Source organism: Eschrichtius robustus, chromosome 5, assembly GCF_028021215.1.
Source record: "Eschrichtius robustus isolate mEscRob2 chromosome 5, mEscRob2.pri, whole genome shotgun sequence".
In the NCBI taxonomy this organism is placed as follows: domain Eukaryota; kingdom Metazoa; phylum Chordata; class Mammalia; order Artiodactyla; family Eschrichtiidae; genus Eschrichtius; species Eschrichtius robustus.
In genome coordinates this window covers 11,677,976-11,702,311 of record NC_090828.1, presented here as the reverse complement: position 1 = coordinate 11,702,311, position 24,336 = coordinate 11,677,976, and the positions used below count along the sequence as shown (strand labels likewise).

Sequence of the window (24,336 nt, the reverse complement as noted above, 5' to 3'; positions counted from 1 at the left end):
ACAGAAGGGGACCTAAATCTATCAATTGGAAAAGTGTGTGGTTTGCCCACAATCACAGAGCTAAGTATTTACAGCCATAAAATATATCTGGAGTTGGTGTGGAAAGCAATTGTGCATTCATTCATTCATTCATTCATATATAGGCAGAAGAGGCGAAACGGGGCCAAAGGGAGACCCAGGTATTCCAGGCTTGGATAGGTCAGGATTTCCTGGAGAACCTGGACCACCAGGAATGCCGGGTCATCGAGGGGAGATGGGACCGCCTGGTACGAAAGGATATCCAGGAAATCCAGGATTTTTAGGGCCACCAGGTACCCTTTATGTGCTTTTGTTTTTCTTCTTCTCTGTTCTTCCACATTTTCCTTTTAAGGTAGCTGTGTAAACTAGAGACAGGCATAGGCTTTTGACTCTAAGCTTCTCTTTCATTTAGTATAAGTTTTTCTTCTGAATTATTTGCAAGGAGCCAGAGGGCTGGGAACTGGTGGTAGTGGGATGGTCAAATTTCACAATTACCCACAATATGACTATTTTCGCTGTGTAATCTTGTTAATATATTACTAGTGAAATATATTTGCTAGTATTTTGTTGAAATTTTTTGCATCCATATTTATAAGGGATACTTACTGGTCTGTTTTCTTGTGATATCTTTGTCTGGTTTTGGTATCAGGGTAATGCTATCTTATTGAACAAGATGGGAAGTGTTTCCTCCTCTTGTATTTCCTAGAAGAGTTTCTGAAGAACTGATATTCTTTAAATATTTGATAGAGTTCACCAGTGAAGTCACCTGGGGCTGGACTTTTCTTTGAGAGAAGTTTTAAAATTACTAATTCAATCTCTTCGCTTCTTATAGATCTGTTCAGATTTTCTATTTCTTCTTGAGTCAATTTTGGTAATCTGTGCCCCTTCTAAGAATTTGATTTTCTGGCCTGTCATTGTTCATAGTATTCCCTTATAATTCTTTTTATTTCATCACTTTTTATGGTTTATATGTTTGGGGGAGAATATTTCAATAGCCTTCTCATGGCATAAGGACCTCACTGATCTCTCCTCCAGAGAAGAGTCCAGAATAAGAACTTAATCTGCTAATTAACCTTTCATTTATATTATTGAGCTACTATCATATGCCATCACTGTTCCAGGCCCTAGAGACACACTGGTGGATAAGACTCCACCTCGAACAATGGGGAACACAATAACAAACACATTTAAGAACTAAGTTCATCTAGAGACAAATGCTATGAAGAAAGTAAGATAAGGGAATATAACAAAGTTATTGATCAAGGGTTGGGAGGAGGGAATGCTCCAGAACTTCAGCATATTTTCTCCTCATCCACAAGTGTGATTTGCTACCAACTTCCACATCCGTGACGTAAAAAAAGACCATTTACTGACCCATCTCCTAGACAAGTGCGATGATTTTCCTGTTTACAGAAACCATTTTTTCAACACTCTTTCTCTCTTTCTAAGTATAATTCATTTTATTTTATGGAGTATTTCGCTTTTCTCATTCTTCACAACATGTGCTGCCTTGTGTTAATTTGTTTCCATAGGTGAAAAAGGAATGATTGGGATGATGGGGTTTCCCGGAAACGTTGGCCCTCCGGGGCCTCCTGGGAACCCAGGCACCCTGGGACAGAGGGGTAAGTGATAGAATATCTTTCCAGCTATCAGGAGGCATGAACAATGTTCATTTAATTAGCAGAAAAATAAATTATATTTTATTCTTTGAGGAGAAAGTAGTTCTGAGAAAACCTTATATTTGATTTTGCAGTTTTCTGTATTCCTTTGTCCCTTTTGAATAGTCATATTTTCTCCCTACAGGCTTAGACCACTACCCTCATGTGGCTGCCTGTTTGGGGGCAACTGTTTATCAAGTTCTCAACCCCGTTAACCTTTTCTGGTTTATTTGTCTTGTTTTGTTTTATGGTAAGCACTGTTAACTTTTGAATCCTCATGAACTTTTAAAGAATTAAGGAACTGATGTTGTTACGCCTGTCTCTTAGGGAGCTTTGGAATTCCAGGAGTAAAAGGCAAGAGAGGATCCCCAGGTGCCAAAGGGGAACAAGGAGATAAAGGAACTCCAGGGCCTCCTGGAATATTCCGCTTAGTCGGGGACAAAGGGGAACCAGGACTCAAAGGTACGAATGTCCTTACGTTTAGAATCAGAACATCAGAGCTGATTCTGGGACTAAGAAATTATCCAGGAAGATCCCTTTAGTTGACATATGAGGGCAGTGAGGACCAGGATTTAATTTCCCTCCCAAGCTCACAAAGCCAGTTGGTGACTGAGCTGAGCTGCAACTGGGTTTTGTGTGCCCTGAACAGTAATATGTTGCCTCCTTAAATCGTAACTTTTTATTTCTAAGTTAATTCTGCAGTTTGGTCTGCTGTCTTTAAATTTTCACTAGCCTATCTTTAAATTCTAAGCCTCAAAGCCCCCTTTTGCCAAGTATGGTGAAAATTAAACCTTTAGAAAAATTCCACATAAAAAACTTCCCTGGCTGGAATAGAAAGCTGCACCCCAAATTCTACTCTATTCTATCAGCTGCCAGGGTGAATTTTTCTGATTGCATCTAAAAACTGTTTCTTATACTCAACATCCTTTGGAGAATAATTACTAAAGAGAAAATATGTTTTGATTACAAATCAACGCCTTAAAAATGCTGTTAATTGTTAGCTATAGCTGTTAAGCTCAAATTCAAACCCATTCAAATTATTTCAAGTTATTTAAGCACTTTGTATGACAGATTTTGTTATATGATCAATACAGCCAATATCAAATCAAAATTTAAGAAGGTTTGCCTTGCGGTCTTCCTGATCCAATTTAACCCCAAGTAACTTTAATAAAACAAAGGATTTCTGGGTAAAATTAAATGTTTGCAGATCAAACTTATATAGCAGGGAAGAATAAAAGAAAAATGTGTTTGTAGTTGCAAAACCATATCAAGTTTTGAATAATTTGTAATCAACTTTGAGAAGTTAGATTGGAAGATTTGCTTTAAAAATTCTGGATAGAGTTCTGTAGACCAGGCTGGCAAGACTGAATAGCTGTCTCTCCCAGAATTAGGAAGGACTTCACAGAAGTGACATTGGACCAGGGTTCTGGAGAGTGGTTGAATCCAACTAATTTGCTAACTTAAAAAATGGATAATCAGGGACTACCCTGGTGGTCCAGTGGTTAAGAATCCAATCTGCCTTCCAAGGCAGGGGATGCGGGTTTGATACCTGGTCGGGGAACTAAGATCCCACTTGCCGAGTGGCAACTAAGCCCGCGCACCACAACTAGAGAGAAGCCCACGAGCCGCAACAAAGATCCCGCGTGCCACAGCTAAAACCCAATGCAGCCAAATAAATAAATAAGTAAATATTTTTTTAAAAATAAATAAAAATAAAATAGCCATTCTGGCCTTTTGCTATTCCTCAAATGGGCCAAGCTTTAAAAATAAATAAATAAAAGGATTAATCATTGGGAAAAGAATCAGATTTTTTTCTGTAAAGGAAAATGAGCAAGTAAAGGCCTTATGGGTAGTCCCCCTTTAATCTGCTGTCAAAGGGATGGTTTAGTTCTGGGTGCAAACAGAAGACTGCATTACATTTTTAACAATAGAATAGAAAGTAGTATGAATTTTATAAAATTCTTCTAGAACCGGTCTAAGCCAAGATGTAAAAAAAAAAAATACTGGCACAAGTGTCCAGTCTTCATAAACTGTCAGACACCACTTCACTGGATTATTCTAGATGATTTAGGTAGTGTTGCAAACATTTTGAAAAAAAATATGAATAGCATATCTGTGCCTCCATAAACTAAAATTTGACTCTAACATCATGAATGCACAATGGGTACTAATTTACAATTAAAGAATTGTTTCTGTAAAACATATAGGGACACATGCTACTTTTATGCTTCTAGCAAAGTACAATATGCATGGAAGCTGTCCTACATGTTTCCTTTTGGCTTTTCAAACCCACAACCAAGGAGCAGAGATTGAACCACACAACAGCAAAAGATCATACTATCTAGGCCTCTCTAATTTCTATGTGATTCATTTTTCTTCTGAGTTTCTGACTTCAAGACATCCACTGCAAATGTGGAAGAGCTATTGAAGGTATGAAAAGCACAATCGTCCTCTCCTCAGGGAGTCTGCATGGAAGATTTAGGCATATGTACAAAAAGGTAATGAATAATACAAAAGAACAGTTACGCTATTTTAGCAAAGACCTGTGAAGCCCTTCCCACATGCAGGTACTGTTCCAAGCTTTACCAATATTGACTCATTTAATTCTCACATCAACCCTAGGAGTAGGTTACTGCTGTCATCCCATTTTATAGATGGGAAATGGAAAGGTCAAATTACTCAGTGTCACTCTGATAGGAAGTGCAGAGATGGACCTCACACTGATGTTGTTGGTTCCAAAGTCCTTACTCAGCCTTCTCACTGTGCTGCCAGCTGGGTACCACTGGCAGTGAGCCTTGTGGGAGATGAGCAAAGCAGAAAACACCTCAACCAGGGTAGTCAAAGAAGCCTCCATGAGCACAGGGAACTATATTCAGTATCCTGTAATAAACGATAATGGAAAATAATATGAAAAAGAACTTATACATGTATAACTGAATCACTTTGCTGTACGGCAGAAATAACACAACATTGTAAGTCAACTATACTTCAATAAAATAAATTTCAAAAAAAAAGAAGCCTCCATGAGGAAGGATTTAAATTGTGAGTAGGTTTCAGATGAGCAAGGAATACTCTTGGCTTAAAATCTTTCCAAGTCTCCCCTTGCTTTAAGAATTCAAATTTCTTCGACTGGCATCCAGGTTTCTTTATCACTTGTTGCCCTTTGCCTACTTCTCCAGTCACATAACATTTATTTACTTAGCAGTTTTTTTTAGTACCTACTGACTAGACATTTTTACTATGTCCTGAAGACACAGAGGTGAACAAAGCAGAGGTAGTATTCTGGTCATGAGGAAACTTACAGCTTAGTAGCGGAAAGAGACAATAATGTCTCTGTAAACAATTTATATCCAGGGCCAGGTAGTAAATATCTTAGGCTTTGTGGACCACATATGACAACTGTTACATATTCTTCTTTTGTGTGTGTTTATCTGTTTGTTTACAACCCATCAAAAATATGAAAAGCATCCTTAGCTCTCCAGCCATTCAACATCAAGTTCAACATCAAGTTCAACATCCAGCCAAATTTGGCCCACGGGCAGTTGTTTGCCACCCCTTAAAAACCAAAGCAAATGAATAAACTAAGTGATTTATATTTTTAGGTTATGATAAAGGATATAAATGGAAAAAAAACGAAAGTTACAAAAGAAAATATTCTAACTCCCTGCTACTCACCACTCCTTTGCACATGTTATTTTCTTGCCTAGGAATTCTGTCCCATTCCATGCTTTCTCCATCCAGCTAGCTCCCACTTGCTCTTCAAGACTGAGCTTAAAAATATCCCCTCTTTTTAAGGAACCTCCATACTGTTCTCCGCAGTGGCTGTATCAATTTCCATTCCCAGCAACAGTGCAGGAGGGTTCCCTTTTCTCCACACCCTCTCCAGCATTTACTGTTTGTAGATTTTTTGATGATGGCCATTCTGACCGGTGTGAGGTGATACCCCATTGCAGTTTTGATTTGCATTTCTCTAATAATTAGTGATGTAGGAATAGAAACGGAGAGGTAGAGAACGGACGTGTGGACGCAGTCGGGGAAGGGGAGGGTGAGATGAATTGGGAGATTAGGTTTGACATAAATACACTACCATGTGTAAAACAGATAGCTAGTGAGAACCTGCTGAATAGCACAGGGAGCTCAGCTCAGTGCTCTGTGATGACCTAGATGGGTGGGATGGGGGGCGAGGTCCAGGTGGGAGGGGATATATGTATACGTATAGCTGATTCACTTCACTGTACCGCAGAAACTAACACAATATTGCAAAGCAATCACACTACAATTAAAAAAAAAAATCCCCTCTTCTCAAAATTCTTCCCTGTAGCCTATTGTGCCCAACTCTGTTACAGAAACTATCACACTGGGTGGTAATTTTTTACTTAGCTGTCTCCCCAGTTAAACACTAAAAACTTGGGAAGAGAGAACTTGATTTTTCTATGTCTCCAGCACTTAGAACAAGACCTGTCTATTAATTAGGTACTCAACACGTATGTGAATGAATGAATATGTAAGCAGGGAAACAGCCAAGGGAAGTGAATCTGCTTGAGAAAAGGCACAAGCTGCAGCCATGGATAGATTGTTGAATGTTTCAAGTGCCAGCGAAAGGAGTCTGTCATTTACTCTGTAGGCAAAAGAGATTCAATGAATATTTTTGAGCAGGAGAATGTGATCAAAGCCATGTTTTAGGGAAGGTAGGATGGTGTTGTGGGAAACGTATGAGACTTCTAGCCTGCAGAACTGGATTCAAATCCCAGCATTACCACTAACTGATGGTGTGACTCTATATTATTTCATTGACTTCTTAAAGAGTCTCAATTTTCTCATCTCTGCACCCTATCTGGAAAGGCTCAAGAATACACTGAGATTGCCTGAAGATTAAATAAGATAAATAAAAGAAAATAACGTCTTCCATAAACCAGCTACTTAATAAATGATAGTTGTAATAAATGGATTAAGAATGAAATAGTCCAGACAAGAATAGTAGTAGATAATCCTCTGTCATTAATTAAAAACAAAAAGAAGCTGTATTTAGGCCACTAATTCTTAAAATGTTGATTCAAAGTGTAAATGTTATGAAAATTGCTAGAGTTCTTTGAGAACTAACTCATGCCAGGCACTGTGCTAATGCTTTTCATGTATTACCTCTTTTAATCTTCTTTTTAAATAAAATATAAGCCCAAATCTGCCCATACTCTTAACAAATATGCTATGTTGTATTTCAATAATAGCTCAAAAATTTTAATCAGGATGTGGATAAGTCTGATAAAATTCTAACCTGTATTTTTAATACATAGTTTTTAACTTTAGGACTTGCAGGGAAGCCTGGTGAGAAAGGAAACAGAGGCATTCCAGGGTTACCAGGTTTCAAAGGACTCCAAGGGCCACCTGGACCACCAGGATCACCAGGTATAGCTGATTCTCTAATAGAAATATCAGGTGTTAAGTTTTCCTAGATCTAAATGTAACAAAAATGTGTTTCTAGAATATGAATTCTGCCCCAACAGTGTTCCAACAGAAATTTGCTTCTTATAATTTAACCAAATTATATTTCTTATAATTTAACCAAATTGTAGTCAGCCTGTATTAACTAAAAAATGTTAACCTACATGAAGTTCTGTTTTGCACTCAAAATTTTATTTTGAAATAGCTGATATGTATTCTAAACTATAATTTATTACAACCTCATATATCCCAGAAGAAAGTAAGATAATGCTTTAGAGGTTTTCAAATTTGCCTCTTTCTATTTTAAACAAGTTATTGAGTTTGCAAAGTAATTTTTTAAACAAATAAAGTAGCCCCCTATTCCCCGTGACCACATCTGTGATGAAATTTATTGCATTGTAATAAAAGTTCCATATTGCATTTGAAAATCTGTTACTATATTGTCACAGGAGCCCCCTCTTTCCTGCTGGCTTTGGTCCTAGGATGATTCTGATGTTTGAAATCCAGGCCTGCTGACAAAAATCTAACTTTCTCTAATTTTACATTTTCTGAGTCACCAGTCCCTTCCTTATTTGAAGGCATAAATGCAGCTAAACAAGTACCTAAACCAGATGGTCTGGCTGCGCTGGATTCATTCATTTGTGCAAGCAACAAGTGTTTATTGAGCATCTACTATGTCCAGGAACTACACAGAGCATATGACTATTTATTTGTTCTCAAGACCCCAGAGGAGATCCAGGCAGCATTGGGAATCCTGGTGAGCCAGGACCACGTGGTGTGCCAGGAAGCATGGGAAACATGGGTGTGCCAGGTAATGCATAATGTCCTGTTACGAGCCTACAACCTCAAGACAGGTCCTAATTCTAGATTTTCTGTATTGTCATTTTGGTTTTCCACTTGGTAGAAAGTTGGTGTAAAACAACTAGATTTGCTTCTAGACAAATGTACTGTATGCAACCAGAACATGAGTGAGAACAAAATAAATATTTACATTGTGTAAAAATCACCCATTAAGACTACCTGTTTTTAGTTTTTTAAGGAACCTCCATACTGTTCTCCATAGTGGGATGTATCCATTTACATTCCCACCAACAGTGCAAGAGCGTTCCCTTTTCTCCACATCCTCTCCAGCATTTTTTGTTTGTAGATTTTTTTGATGATGGCCATTCTGACCGGTGTGAGGTCATACCTCATTGTAGTTTTGATCTGCATTTCTCTAATGGGTGGGAGGGAGGTCCAAGAGGGAGGGGATATATGTATACATATAGCTGATTCACTTCGTTGTACAACAGAAACTGACACAACATTGTAAAGCAACTATACTCCAATTTAAAGAAAATTGAAAAAAAAAAAGAAGACTACCTAACACTTTAGTGCTTCTGAAAAACCAACTTCTTGGGAGAAAGGTGGTTTGTGCAAAGGTGAGAAGTAGAACCCTTCAAGATCTCTGCCTTTACCGATTTACCTGATTTCTTTCCTAATTTCAGGTACTAAAGGAATGAAGGGAACTATGGGATTCCCAGGTCTAGCTGGAAGACCAGGCCTCCCAGGTACTCATGGTCTCCAAGGAGATAAGGGAGAGCCAGGTTATTCAGAAGGTACAAGGCCAGGACCACCAGGACCAAAGGTATATAGGCCACTGAAGTATTTATGTTTTGGTGGTGGAATGAGTCCCTTTAAATATCAACAAGTATCTGGATTCATTGTGGGCAAAGAAAATTGAAAATATTACTGTATTTTCAGACAGTTATTTGATGTTTTCTCCCCTCTCTCTATAACTAAGGATGCCTATCACACAACTTCAACTTCTGGGTTTATTCCCTCCAGTTTCAACCCCCAAGGAATTTCTCATACCCGACCCTGCAATTTAAGTGTGCTGCCAGGAGGAGGCAGTGATCACAAGCCCATACAAGTTGCCAGGGCAGTGTCTGTTTTTCTTGTGCTACAAAGTGGCCAGTCTCTGCTATAGACTCATCTCACACAGGCTTACAAAAATAAATGTTCCAACTTTGTAATAAAAAATACTTGTCTTCTTAAACATAATAAAAGATGTAAAATAAAATAAATTTAGAACATTATTAAAAAGCAAAACCAAAAAAAATCCTAAGATATATACATTTATCTTTCTTAATTGTTTTAAAAGTTTATTGTCATTGCATTACACAGAGGATTTTCTATCTTGTCACAGTGTTCTCAGCGCTTGTGCTCTGTCAACTAGAGACTGGATGCCAAAGCCCTTCCTTGTATGTGGTATCATGCAGCAACCAAAGGTTTCAGTGTGGCTCAGCTGTTCTTTTAGGTTTATCTTCTTCCATCCTTTCTGCGTATAGCAGTTACACAAGAGCCAGAGCTAGAGTGATAGAGAATAATTAATAGAAATTCCCACAAGCAGAGTTTTTTCACATGGGATTCCATGGATCCCTGGGGAAGCCTGTTGGATCCAAAGAAGCCCACTAATCTCCTAAAATCGAATGAAAATTGTTTGGATACAGGTTTTCTGTTTTTTTCTTTTTTTTTTTTTTTTTACAAGGAGTCTTATTTTTCATCAGACTTCCAAAAAATATAAAAATCGTTACTTAGGAGACTTTCTCCCTGACTCTCTTTTGAGCCAATAAAACACCACCTTTCCTAAAGATTTCCTCCAGCTGTAAAACAACAAGAAAGAAAACTTTTAGAAACCACAAAGACCCGAGAAAGTAACCCTTTACTACTTGGAGTTCAAACAAATTTCCTTTGCCCTTTATTTATTTTATTTATTTATTTATTTATTTATTTATTTACTTATTTATTTATGGCTGTGTTGGGTCTTCGTTTCTGTGCGAGGGCTTTCTCTAGTTGTGGCAAGCGGGCGCCACTCTTCGTCGCGGTGCGCGGGCCTCTCACTATCGCGGCCTCTCTTGTTGCGGAGCACAGGCTCCAGACGCGCAGGCTCAGTAGTTGTGGCTCACGGGCCCAGTTGCTCCGCGTGCCCTTTATTTTTAACGAGGTCCTCAGAAAACCAGAAAGAGACTCCTACCACTGAGATTTTTCCTGAGTGAGGAATCATATTTGACTTAATTCACATTCAGTTAATGAATAGTTTCATTTAAAGTTTTCATAGGTAACCACAGAAGAAATTTTTTAAACTGTGCGTTGAACACAAAATGTGCTGGTTTTATCATGCTGGCAAATCTTAGTAACAGAGTAATGAATCTTAGTCAGCTACCATCGAGGTTTTGTAAGTTACTATCAAATCCATATGTTCTGGCTTATCATAAAAGTGAAGTACAGATTTAATGAATATTAAACCATGGGAAGTTTGTGTTTTTGTTTGTCTGTTTCTTTTTTTACATGTGGTTGACATACATTTATCTGCATGCAGAGTATATGAAGAACACACATCCATTTGTTCTATTTCTTTCTTACCTCTGAGTTAATCATCACAATTTGAAATTATCTGTGTGTGTGATTATTTAATGTCTACCTCCCACTGGTCTCTAAAGCTCCATGAAGGCAGGGACTGTATCTATCACATATTCGTACATGGTTACTATTATATTCCTGGCTTCTTGAGCACAGGACTCGTGTAGCCACAGAGGTCCCATGCTGACAAGGACTCCATGTTTGGTTTAATGCTCTGCCATTTCTGTCTTCAATTACTTTTTAAAAGTTCTTCTAAAGAGAGCTGCATTTTCATTTTGCACTGCGCCCCACAAATTATGTAGCCATCCTGTTCCCAGCAGCTATCAGGGCGGTAGCACACAGCAGACACTTAACCATGAATTGCTAAATAAGTAAATACATAAATAAAAACCAACCTAGTTTATACTTAATTCTGATCACATATCCTGCTTATATGAGAATTTTAAAGGTGTTTGCCTGAATTTAAGGGAGATCCAGGATTGCCAGGTGACATGGGAAAGAAAGGTGATAGAGGGCCACCTGGCACACCTGGACGTTCGGGCCCTGCTGCACCAGAGGGAGTTCCTGGGAATCCCGGAAGCCCTGGTCACCCAGGTAAGCTCTGGTTTTGCAACCCGAAAGCTGCAAGCAAGCAGTGTGGTATGGCCCTTGCCTCCTAGAATAGTAAATGGAAAGCAGTTTAGGCTTTTGTACTACAATTGATTTTATTCAACTCTGATCTTCAAATTCGAAGACACTGAAAAACAGCAAATGAATCACAAGGAGCCCATTTCGGTCGAGTTTGCTGACCTGAAATCTACAAACCTCCTCCTGTAAACAAAACTTCGGGGGCGCTGCCTCAACGAATTCAGCCTAAAGACCTGAAATGTTAGCTTGTTGTCCAACTTTATATTTGTATTAGTTTTCCAGGGCTTCCAAAGCAAATACCACAGATCGGGTAACTTAAACAGAAATTAATTTTCTCCTAGTTCTGGAGGCTGGGAGTCTGAGATCCAGGTGTCGGCAGGGTTGATTTCTTCTGAGGCCTCTCTCGTTAGCTTGTAGGTGGCCGCCTTCTCCAGGTGTCTTTTCCTCTGTGTGTCTGTGTCCCAATCTTTTCTTATAAGGATATCCGTCATATTGTGTTAGGTACTGCCTTGGTGACCTCATTTTAACTTAATTGCTTCTTTAAAGACCCTACCTGGGAATTCCCTGGTGGTCCAGTGGTTAGGACTCCTCCAGGAGCCTGGGTTCAATCCCTGATCAAGGAACTAAGATCCCACAAGCCGTGTGGCATGGCCAGCAAGAAAGAAAGAAAAAAAAAAAAATGACAAAGACCTACCTCCAAATACAGTGATATTCTGAAATACTAGGGAGTTAGGGCTTCATCATACGCATTTGGGAGCAACACAATTTAACCCATAACACTGTTGTTCTGAGGGTTTTGTTGTTGCTGTTTCCAGTTTAAACACTGGCTTGCTTTCTTATTTGCTTGTTATTTGGGTTGAAGTTTTCACTTTGATCAAAAACAACTGCTAAGCCACTGGTTTGTAGCTTCAGGTCTTACCTAAAGACAATATTTAAACTATCTTTTCAAACACGGAAAGGTTCAGTGGCTTTGCTGCTAACTCCCATTAAAGTAATAAATCAGATATTGAGCAGTCCAAGGGGCTGGGGTATGCACACCTTTGAAAATGACTGGCCATGTCTCTGCTGTGCTTCTCTGGGGAAATAACAGCCTGAAGTGACTCGTAGCAGGAGTGCCCCTTGAAGGCCAGCTTGAGCACAGTTGACTGTAAGAACTGACTGTTTTAGCCATTGCTGTAATCATTTATCTTTTGGTTTTCTTTTTTTCCTTCCCCTCTCTCTTCATTTATAGGAAAGTCCGGTCCAGATGGTGATTTGGGGTCTAAAGGAATCAAAGGTTTCCCTGGCTCTCCAGGAATAAAAGGCCCTCCAGGTTCCATTTTTGTACTTTGTCTAGTTCCCTTTTGTGAGGGAAGCATATTTACTTCTGAGGCTGGAATCTCTGTCTACTGGTATCTCTGACCCATGACTGCTCCTTAGAAGGTAGCTCCCAGTTACCCAGTCTCCAGACGACAATGTAGAAAAGTGAGGTCAGGTATTTATAGGGATCTAATTCAAAGATCAGCTGACCTACACATTCCAAAGTGAAAAATCCTCAGGATAGCACTAACCTGTCCATGGTTTTCACTGAATTTAGCTTCATATAACTACAGTTCTGAAAAATGAACACATTTCACAGAATTCCACACATCTGGGGTTCACATTAGGCCACTGACAGGAAGTAAGTCCTCTCTTTGAATGGCTTTTTTTTTCCAGGCCCTCCAGGATTCCCAGGAAATCCTGGACCAGCGGGTGAGAGAGGTAATCAAGGACGTGATGGAATTCCTGGTCCAGCTGGAGAAAAAGGAGAAACAGGTACAACTTGCTCATCATCTTGGATACACTAGTTTTATTTTTCGTAGAATAATTAGTGTCACTGTAATCCTTCATGGCTCTAGAAATTCTTCCCTGACAGAACTGTTGATCTTTAATGTGTTCTGGGTATGTGATAATTCTTTCTGTAACCAAAGTGAAATTGACCAAGTGGAATAAATTTTATATACATTGGTCAGTTTCACAATTTATAAGTATAAATACATATAAATTTTTATACATATATATAAATTAACTGTATGTATAGAATATTAAAATGCCAAAATTTTCTCTTTCAGGTTTGGTGGGAGCACTTCCAGGCCCAAGAGGGAAACCTGGTCCTCAAGGTGAGCAGTTCTTCCTTCCTGAACCTGGTGATATACGTTTTCAAGGACAGAATCTAATTTAATATGCCTGATAGATAAAATAAACTTAGCATACTGAATTAAAGAAGTCCCAGTGGTAATATAGGATATGTATATTCTTAGTGTTCAAGTAAAAATGCTTCATTATTACCATCACCAGGAAATGAACAAACTAGACACTGTGATCCAATTTTGGAATTTCCTTCCATGAAAGTCTTTAAACATGAAAAAGACTTCTGTATTTGCTTCGATGTTGTTAGCATGGTTTGAATGTATCACCTCCTAAAAAGTTGGAGGTGGAATTGATAGCTTCTCAGGGAGTTTCCTCTACCTGCTGTTCTGAGATGCAGTAATAACACTAATCCTTTCCCACCTTGTTATCTTCATAGGTCTGATTCCAACCTCCCAGAGCCAGCTTGTGGCTCAGGTTACTGTTTATTCAGGGATTCCCAGTAACTCTCAACATCTCAGACACGGCAACTTACTGAATATGTCATTTAAAGAATACACAAGTTTTTGTCTGACAGACTGCCAGTCTGGATTTCTCATGCCAGTGTTTTATAAGATAAGCAGCTTCTTTTAACTTTTTCCATTTTGTATAGAAACCTGCCAGAAGAAATACTAGATTGTTTGCACCTTTTATTGACCCTTCTCAGCCGTAGGTCCTGTAGGTAGGAGTATTTTATTAGCAAAGATGCCTAAGCCTAGTGATGGCCTCTGGTTATTGATGCTCAAAAGAACCAGCAAAGAGTAGCCTGACGCTACAGAGAAACTCCACGGGGCAGGAACTGCTCTGACCTACCAGCTCAACTGTGAAAGTAGACAAGAGCCGCTCTTTCCCGTTTCTGGATGATGCGATAGTCGTTTTGGTTGAGCTCAATGTCCGCACGTCTCTCAGACCCTTCCCTCCCTCCTGAACATAAAGGCTTTTCATAGCCTAGTTTTAGAATTATGGTCAAAAGGGGAGTTTCCGTTCATTTTCCTAGGCTAAGCTCACAGTTTAACCATTTGGAATGAGGACACTTTAGCATTTAATTGGAAATAAAATTTGATACCAAACGATCAAATCTTAAATTAAAAAGCCTTTAAAAACAACAAATAGCCTAATTATGAAAGTAAATGATTATGCACCTCAGTCCCTCTAGGATAAATAAATATGGAGACGAGGTCATTGATACTTGGAAGGTGTGAATCCTTTTAATTAGTTTTAATTCTCCCAAATCCTAAAAAGAAATCATATTGTAAAACAAGGAAGCATCTTCATGGACATGGAATATACAACTCAAGACAGCATCTTGGTGCCTCAGACCATTGCCAGACCCTGTTGTACAAATACAGCATTTCAGAGCTTGAAGAGAGCTGAAATCATCTAAATACTTTCTTTTAAAAGTATAAATTGCAGGTATAAAAAAGCTAAAGAACATGATAGACAAAGGGCTAGATATCCAATAGTTATCAGTTTTATTTTCATCATCCCCCTAAGCCTTCCCTGCATAAGAAATAACTTCCCAAGCCCTTTCCTGTGCCACCAGCCTCCTCCTCACTTGTCCTTCTTCCTTTCCTCTGTCTCCCATTTTCATGCCATTTACCACTTCTAGAATAACACAAAGATGGGAGAGAATATTTTCAATTCATACAACATCTCCCATTTATGAATGTCAAAGCACAATTTCTTGAAAGTTCTCTGAGATGAAAAATATTAGTATTACGTTGTGACCTTTTGCAGGGTCTTCTTTGGTAAATCCAAACCTCTCACCACATTTGTCCCTTGCAGACTAGTGTTTGTGTTATGGGGGAGAAGTAACCAGAGGACAGAATGGGAATGGCAACTGTGTCGTTCCTTTTTCTGGGTTTGTCTGGGCAACACTTTAAATGCACAAACCAGCCATGAAGTTTAGCTTTTTATTTTTAATGTATGTATGCATTTATTTATTTTCTTTTGGCTGCTTGGGTCTTTGTTGCTGTGCGCGGGCTTTCTCTAGTTGCAGCGAGCGGGGGCTACTCTTCGTGTGGTGCGTGGGCTTCTCATGCGGTGGCTTCTCTTGTTGCAGAGCACAGGCTCTAGGCGCGCAAGCTTCAGTAGTTGTGGCTTGCAGGCTCGGGATTAGTTGCTCTGCGGCATGTGGGATCTTCCTGGACCAGGGCTCAAACCCTTGTCCCCTGCATTGGCAGGCGGATTCTTAACCACTGCGCCACCAGGGAAGTCCCAAAGTTTAGCTTTTTAGTGCTCTATTGAATTATCAGTGATTGAATAATGTCATTGTAATTAAATATCACCAGATAATAATGATTATGGCTTACATGGACAGAATACTTTAAAACTTACACCATGCTTTTCCATCTGTATATTCTCTCACTTGATATTTAAAAAACTGAGTTAAGTCAGATATCACCTTCATTTTTTAAATAAGAAAACGGAGACTTGTAACAGTGAAGAGACTTTATCAGGATCAAACAGGTAGTTGGAGTCAGGACTGAGTCTAGTCTAGACCCAGTCCTTGGAGACCTGTATCTCTTTTGTCAGCCTCTTAAAAAAAATTATCCTGTGAAGCTTAACACCTTTAATCAAAGTGTCTACATTATTAGGGATAACCACAAACTATAACACCAAATATAGGGGCATTACAGAAACTTATCAGGCTTTTTTCTTTGCAGGAGCCAAAGGAGACAGGGGAGCACCAGGCTTGCCGGGCCTCCCTGGCAGGAAAGGGCCAGTGGGAGATGCTGGGCCTCGAGGGCCCATTGGCATGACAGGACCTCAAGGGCCACCAGGCTTTCCTGGTTCAATCATCCCTGGCCAAAAAGGAGATCGAGGTCCACCTGGCAGAAGAGGAAACCCAGGTAGAGCATCTACTTCTAAATAAGATGAAAGAATGAAAGTAACATTTGATGTCTTTCAGTCTTCTTGTGACCATCTTGCTTCTTTTTCCCTCTGGTCTTCTCTGTCTTCCCATGCCCACCTGTCCTCACATGGGGTGCAGTAAGGCTGTTGGTGTTGAGGCAGAGGGACCTGTTTGAAAAATTAGTACATACCAAATTAATGAGCCTGGAAGAGAGAGATGCATCCATTCATCAATATTTATTGAGCTCCTACTCTGTATAAGGTACTGGGATAGACACAGACCCTGCTCTAACAGACCGTCATCAGGGAGAAGCAGTTCCTGCCTTGTGCCAGGCGCTTGGCTGGCATTATCTCATTCACAATCCTGTCACACCCCACGAGGCAAAGTATGTTCGGTGTAACGATAAAGTGCAGAGTTTGCTCTTCATTCAAAAGGGTAACTGACAGAACCTGCGAAGCCCCCCGAGTGGCAATACTGACAGGCTTTTTGTGAATTCAGGTGAACCTGGTCCCCCTGGACCTCAAGGGAGTCCCGTAGAAAGCATAAAAGGAGACAAGGGATTTATGGGCCAGCCTGGCCCAAGAGGTCTGCCTGGAACTGTTGGAGACATGGGGCCACCAGGTCATCCGGTAAGTGTGGAAAATTATTTTGACATCTTAGATTCTTCTAAATCGATTGCCAGGATCAGATGTAATTGGAGGCAACAAAAATTTCCCACTTGTGATGCTTCTGTGTAGTGCACCCCAAAAAAGATGGAGTCCAGAAGGTTCAAAGAATCTTAAGAGTTGGACAGATTTGGTCTCCAAGAGGCCTCTGAAAGTTTGGTCTGTATGGGACCCTTCTCTATGTCATTCCCAACCTTTTCTTGTTTAGACTCTGAACAGTTCCATTCTAGATGACAACATAATTTTTCTCTATTAATATGCTTTCAAAATTATCTTTGCCATCCCCTAAATGTCTATTTATTTTCTCCCCACAGCATACCTTCCACTATTTGCAAATAGCTGCCATTTCCTTCTATTTTCTCTCCCAATAAATACATGGGGTTTTTTTTTCTCAAATTCAGTTTAAGATGTCATCAGCTCTGCCTCTATTCTGAATATATCTTAGTTTGTCAATACCTTAAAAATGCAGCCCCTGGGACAAACACCTTACAGGAGTAAGAACTCAGTACCCCACGGAGTGGCTAGAGGATGGAAGAGTCTCACTATCCTGAACATGCTGTTTTTTGTTTTTTGTTTTTTTTTAAATTTATTTATTTATTTATTTATTTAATTTATGGCTGTGTTGGGTCCCCGTTTCTGTGCGAGGGCTTTCTCTAGTTGTGACAAGCGGGGGCCACTCTTCATCGCGGTGCGCGGGCCTCTCACTATCGCGGCCTCTCTTGTTGCGGAGCACAGGCTCCAGACGCGCAGGCTCAGTAATTGTGGCTCACGGGCCCAGTTGCTCCGCGGCACGTGGGATCTTCCCAGACCAGGGCTCGAACCCGTGTGCCCTGCACTGGCAGGCAGACTCCCAATCACTGCGCCACCAGGGAAGCCCCTGAACATGCTGTTTTATAATCCAACCTAAAATTCCACATGAGCTGTTTGGCAGCCTCATTACCACACAATCATCACACATTGAGCTTGTAGTCAACGAAAGACCTTGTGCCTTTTCCTCATGAACTGCTACTAAGTTTTCTCCATTACTTTTATTTTTATTTTTATTTTTGGCTGCGTTGGGTCTTTGTTGCTGCACGCGGGCTTTCTCTAGTTGCGGCGAGTGGGGGATACTCTTCGTTGCGATGCACGGGCTTCTCACGGCGGTGGCTTCTCTTGCTGCGGAGCACGGGCCCTAGGCACGCTGGCTTCAGTAGTTGTGGCACACGGGCTCGGTAGTTGTGGCTCATGTGTTCTAGAGCACAGGCTCAGTAGTTGTGGCGCACGGGCTTAGTTGCTCCACGGCAGGTGGGATCTTCCTGGACCAGGGCTGGAACCCGCATCCCCTGCATTGGCAGGCGGATTCTTAGCCACTGCGCCACCAGGAAAGCCCTCTCCATTAATTTTTGTCTTGTCTATTTGTGTACTTGTGACATAAGGGCAGAACTTTCACATTTATCTTTCTTAGTTATCATCTTGTTCCTTCAGGCTTATGTTTCCAGCCTATTAAGATCTCTCAATTCACAGCATCTCACTCAACACTATGGCCACCTTCCCTAGCTTTCTCTTAACAGCATATTTGAAAAACCTGATCCCTCTGTTTACATCAAATTCTTGGAAACTAATGAGGAAATCGGTTATGTCATAGATGTTCTGTGTTTCCTTGTGATGGGTAATGAGGTTCTTAGGCATGGCTTCTTGTCAGGAAACATGTTACGCTCTCTTAAGCTCTCTTGGTATTTGGTTTCCAGAATCTACCTTTTTAAAACTTTTTTTTTAAGTGAGATATTTGCCCAACTCCAGTCTTAGGTATTTCTCATGTTCTCCATGATTCTTTGAAAGTGGCAAACACTAATCCTATGATCACACTGAAAGTTCTTCCAAGGACACTGGGATGTGGAAAGTCTGGTTTGGAAATGCGATCTCTCTTAAATCCCCTGTGCCTCCAAGGTTAGTCTAGGCTTCTACATTTGCGCTTGAAAGAAAATTCTTCTTGATGGATATCTAAACTGACTCCTTACCCTTAACAGCTCTCTCCTTGCAGGAAGCAGCTTCTTCTCCACCCTAAGGCAGGGCCTGGCACCAGACCTTCCTCCCTGGTTATCTTTACCTCTGGAGAACAGGCCAGGCTTCAGAAGCCTGAGACTCCTTGATCACATGGTTGTTTTCTCTCTCTCCTTTTTTAACCTCACACCACCTTATCTAAGAAATAGGACTGTTCCTTTTTTCATCTTCTAACTCCAAAGACAGCAGCCTGAAAGACCAGTTTTGTTATTGTCGGCATTTTTCATGAGCTTCAATTCATTGTTTTCAAGTAATAGCATTCTGTCTCATTCATATGGACAGTATAAGAGTAGATGCAATATACATTCTGACATAGAACTCTTTTCGGGAACCCTGTTCCCTCCCCTCTCCTCCGATGGCCTTGCTTGAGCATCTCATGGTCACAACAGCAATTAGTCTGAGCCTCATAAGGAGGGAGCATCTCTGCCCGGTCAGATCACTGCATCTTTGCCAAACGTGCATGTCAAAACTCCCCTGTCAACCCCTTCATGCTCCCATCCCTGGAACCTTTACTTCTATCTCTCTGACCAGAGTAAGTTATAACTCTGATGGCTTAGTTAGAATGATGGTGGGTGCTACAATTCAACAGCAACTCTGTTGCCTTTGCAAGAATTACAAATACAAATTATAATTTTCATCCTGGCAAACTGGTACCTATTCTTCCTGAAAGATCTTCAAATACTGGGCAGTTCAGTTTAGAATACAGAATATCCAGTTGTATCCAATACTCACACCAACATACATTAACATGAGAAGTTATGTTGGCTCTTGGGCTTAAGGGTAGTTTTTACCTCTTTCTTATTGAAGATGATAGTCGTAAGGTGAGGTAGGTGGCCCAGGAGTTACAGGAGGTGAAATACTGGATTGGAATGTAAAAATGATGTCTGACAACTTTAACTCATTCTGACCTAACATAGTATTATATCCTATATGCTTTAAAAAAAAAAAAAAACTGTAGTGAGTATTGTGATTTTAAAAATATGTCTGTGGTTCTGCTCTTTCTTATTTAAAATATAGGGAGCACCAGGTGCCCCAGGTCTGCCAGGGGTCAGAGGTGATCCTGGATTCTATGGATTTCCAGGCATGAAAGGTACTGTTTTTGTGCACTACTCTTTGGATGCAAAGACAATGACCATAATTCATATTTTAGGGTACACAAATGTTTACTGAACCCCTACGGTCACCACAGGCAGTTGGGGTACAAATAGGACCTCAGTATGAATGAAGAAGGAAGACTCCACCAGCACACAACTCCAGGGGCCTTAAAAATTAAACCATACCTTAAGGATGGAAACTATAGAAAAACTCAAAACAGAAACAGTTTAAAGTGGTTACCTTTGAGAGTACTGATGTGTATTGGGCTGGGGGATAGGGAACTACATCAGTAGCAACAGTATTGCTTTGAATGGTTTATTTTACTTTGTGCATGTGTGATAATTTTAAGAAGCTGAAAATCTAAAAGAATATTCACCAAGCTGATAATGGGGGAGGGTAAGTAAATTTTTATATGCAGATTCAGGCACTTTTTTTTTATGGGGCACATGTATTATGTTTTTAATCAGAGAAGACATGTAATTTGGAGATTTTAAGTTTAAAATGTTCATACACATACATTTAAACTACAGGTTTCAGAAAATAATTCTCAAATCTTCCATAAGGGTGCTATGACCTCAAATGACATTTTAAATATTGGATTTGTTGTTCTGGCTGGTTAAATCCACTGGTATTGTTTTGTATGTGCGGGGAATCTATTACCATAGACTAAATAGATGCTAAATAAGAATTTCAACCAAAGTGAACAAAACCATGTTTCTATGAAAGACAAACTTTTCCAGGTCTGAGGGAGGACAAGCTGGAGTTTAAAGAGAGCCTTTTCAATGCTTTCAACCACTGGCTCTTCAAGGAGCAAAATAGCAAAGAAGAAATCAAAGCAAGTGATTCTGAGGAGTCTCACTAGACATTGGGTTGGTGAATACTGTCAGACAGCCTGGGGAAAACGTGTACACCTGTCACTCCCCCAAGTCTCAGAACAGGAACAGCTAAGACTTGAAAACTTATAGAAAGGCCCTACTAAAGAAAGAAATATTCTGGTGAAATATTTAGATGTATATAGAGGGAAGATTCGTAAAATCAGTTCTTTGGAATATGTTCCGTGAAACACATTCAATTAGTCTCTTAGGTTCCAGAATAAGACTATCTATCATCTGGCACTACCTATGATTTTGCACTTCTTTATTTGGAAATTTTAATCCGCAAAGGGAAAAATACTTAGGCCTCTTCTGGTAGACGTAAGCAAATGTTAACACTATCCTCAAGTTCTGATATCTAGTGGATAATTTATAGTGTAGTTGCCAGTTAGCTTTGGGTAATATAATTGTTTTATTATATTTCTGCTATGAATATCATGTTTAGTATTAAGTTCTTTCTAAGTAATCAGATGTAATGTCTACATTTTGTCAAGATTTTTAAAAAGAGAATATTTCTCCAAATCGATGGTTCTTGGTAGCATTTCATTCATGTCAAAGACTGTTTGGGAGAGAAATCTTACCACTTTGATAGTTTACATCAAAGTAGATATTCTATATGAGCTCATGAGAGTTCCTAACATAACTAACTTTGGGCTACTAGTAAAGCTAGAGTAATAAGCTGAGAAAGTAGATAACTATTGACAACCAATATAATTCACTAGGAAGTGCTAAAATAGGTTTTAGTGTCACTTCATATTTTACCTTAAATATTGAATTGGTTTCTGAACTTAAAAAGTGAACTCTTAGGAATGCTTCCCCTTCAATGCTAAAATTCTAGTTCTTAATGCCTAATTCTAGAATATATTTTTAATAGACATTAAACATGGCTAATTGGGTCCAAATGAAATGCCACAACCCACACGAATATAACTAAGTTGCAGCCGTTGTCACAGAACTCATAACCTCCGGTCATAACTCCCATTATCTAGAGTCAACCATCAACCTAAAGAGCTAGGAAACCCATTGTTCTATGTGGAATCACATTGCCTTTTTATTTTTTTTTAAGGGGAGAAGGGTAATTCAGGATTTCTGGGACCAAGTGGACCTCCAGGGCGAATTGGGCCAAAAGGACCACCTGGTAAATATTATTTCTTTAGTATTGCTGTCCATGAAGAAACAGTAACTCAACAGGAAAGCCATCACCTTCTTATATGTTCATGTCAATAGGTGTACGTGGAGACCCTGGCACAGTGAAGATCATCTCCCTTCCAGGAAGCCCAGGCCCACCTGGCCCAGATGGAGAACCAGGGATGCAAGGAGAACCTGGGCCCCCGGGGCTACCGGGAAACTCAGGTGTGGATCTGGCAGCATTGACTGAGATCACTAGGAAGCAGTTGAACCAAAATACCTGTAAAGAGCTTTGGAAACAAGTGATACAACTTCACAGAAAATTTTACACATTACAGTGTTTTTAATCATCAGCTTTAGCATTGAGCTCATTTTACTCTTGACCAGCAAATAAAACTCCTTTTGAATCTATTGAAAACTGTTGTGTATAGTATAAACTTGAACAAATACACTTTAGGAAACTCAGAATTTTTTTGGTTAAGGTAAAAGCATGAAGTCTATCTTCTCTGACAACTGTGAGTCTTAGAGTTCTGACTATTTATAAATGATTGCCCAAATAAACCTGAGTTTCAGGTATTTATACTTTTCTAACAGTTTGTACAGCACTTGGAAGAGTAGTAAATGCAAATGTATGCTTAATATTATGAAATCTTTTCAAAATATTGGTTCATGGAAATTGAACTAACCCTTTTTTATAGTCTTAGCATATTGTAATAGACTTCTGAATGGAATTGTTGTGTTCTACATTTGCCTGAATCACCTGGGAGATAAGAGAGATATGATTTATTACTTTGATCAATACAAGGGCATAGTGAATTCTGGAGCAGCATAAATCAAAATGGTAGCACAATTTTAAACTGCTGTATTTCATATACTCCTAGTTCATTTCTCAGGGGTTTTTTCTTTCCCCCTGGGAAGTAGGTTGTAACATGTTGGATGACCAACTATCCCAGTTTGCCCAGTCTGTTCTCTTTGCAGGACTTTTATTGCTGAAACTGTAGAAGTCTTGGGTAAACTGGGATGGTTGGCCACCCTGCTTTTTTTTCTATATGATCCATTCAATACAATGTTGGGTTTTTTGCCTAGGACCCTGTGGACCAAGAGGTAAACCAGGCAAGGATGGACTACCAGGAACCCCTGGACCAATTGGAGAAAAGGGCAACAAAGGTTGTAAAGGAGAGCAAGGTAAACAGCTGGCTGTTCTCCTTCACTGAAGGAGAGCTATTACCCATATATATACAGAGAAAGGAGCCTTGTTCAAATTTGTGACCATAAGACCTAGATCACGATCTAGATCTAGATCTTTCAATTTGTGTTGTGCAGATTAGACTAAAAGCTGGGGCAAAATGTTCTTTCGGAAGGAGACAGAAAATCAAGAGTTACTGGAATAAACCATTCTTCCTATCTGTTAACTGGGCAAATGTACTTCAGATTTTTAACCTGAGGACACATAGGCCTAATGAAACACCAATTCTATTTTCAGAAAAGCGGATACTGTGTACTTAGTTGATAATATCTACTTGTAAGAGTAGCACCTAAGTACATAGTTGGAAAAACATTACCTTGATATGAATAGAAGAGCAACTTAGTATCCCTATTTAGGAAAGCTGTCTTTTAACTTTGCCATTCTTGAATACTAACTCAACAACTCATGTGCTTGTCCCAAAAAGGGGCCTCTTTAAGTACTTTAGTCTGAACATAAACTTATATGTGTCAATTTGATATGCCTGGATCAAAACCTACCTTCTGCAAAAGTTTCAAAAGCACCTTTCTAGAAAATACCCAGCCCTCCAAATCTTATTTTTTAGGATTGCTGACGTTGTTAAAGTAAGAAAAAACTCTAAATGTGATTTCGAATTCATTGACATACGCCCAGATCTACTATAATACAACTGTAAAGACTAGAGATTTGTCTTTAAATATAATGCTAACTAATAATATTAATTGTAATATTAACTGCATAATCACTGATGACTTAGTATTGTCCTGAGTGCTTTAAAACATTTAAAACATTATTAATCATTCGACTTTCCTTAAAAATGTGTTTTTCAAAATGGTAAAAAATAAAACTCTTATTAATAATCCCATAAATTTAAAAACTTTACTGACCAAGTCTGGGTTACAGAATGGGGCCAAAGCAAGAGCAAGGCTACTACAACACAAACTGTGCTGAGAATTATTCACAAGTAGACAGAGTTCGTCTTGATGTCAGGCACCACAGGGCAATACAAAGATGAAAACCTGATCTCAAAAACTCATCATCAGATATACACAAATATCTATCATAAAAGGCACTTGTAATAAAATAGTCAACATTTAAGAATATTCTTTGGCCATTTTATAAACCATTATTCTTTTTTTTTTTTAATTTATTTTATTTATTTTTGGCTGCG

General features: G+C 39.4%; 1 protein-coding gene across 2 annotated transcripts in view; it reads left to right on the top strand.

Annotated features, from left to right (window-relative positions):
* Positions 1-24,336, top strand: part of COL4A3 (collagen type IV alpha 3 chain) — a 70,193-nt gene that overhangs the window by 39,906 nt on the left and 5,951 nt on the right. The window contains exons 30-45 of one of the 2 annotated variants that reach the window (XM_068544315.1): positions 144-311; positions 1,551-1,640; positions 2,004-2,138; positions 6,981-7,079; positions 7,837-7,926; positions 8,603-8,742; positions 10,985-11,111; positions 12,376-12,456; positions 12,840-12,938; positions 13,235-13,282; positions 15,956-16,141; positions 16,642-16,772; positions 19,866-19,938; positions 21,882-21,953; positions 22,043-22,168; positions 23,030-23,128. In XM_068544315.1, the coding sequence (XP_068400416.1) occupies positions 144-311; positions 1,551-1,640; positions 2,004-2,138; positions 6,981-7,079; positions 7,837-7,926; positions 8,603-8,742; positions 10,985-11,111; positions 12,376-12,456; positions 12,840-12,938; positions 13,235-13,282; positions 15,956-16,141; positions 16,642-16,772; positions 19,866-19,938; positions 21,882-21,953; positions 22,043-22,168; positions 23,030-23,128 (1,764 nt within the window). The remainder of the gene's footprint in view (positions 1-143; positions 312-1,550; positions 1,641-2,003; positions 2,139-6,980; positions 7,080-7,836; positions 7,927-8,602; positions 8,743-10,984; positions 11,112-12,375; positions 12,457-12,839; positions 12,939-13,234; positions 13,283-15,955; positions 16,142-16,641; positions 16,773-19,865; positions 19,939-21,881; positions 21,954-22,042; positions 22,169-23,029; positions 23,129-24,336) is intronic. The other variant, XM_068544314.1, reaches the window with a different exon arrangement.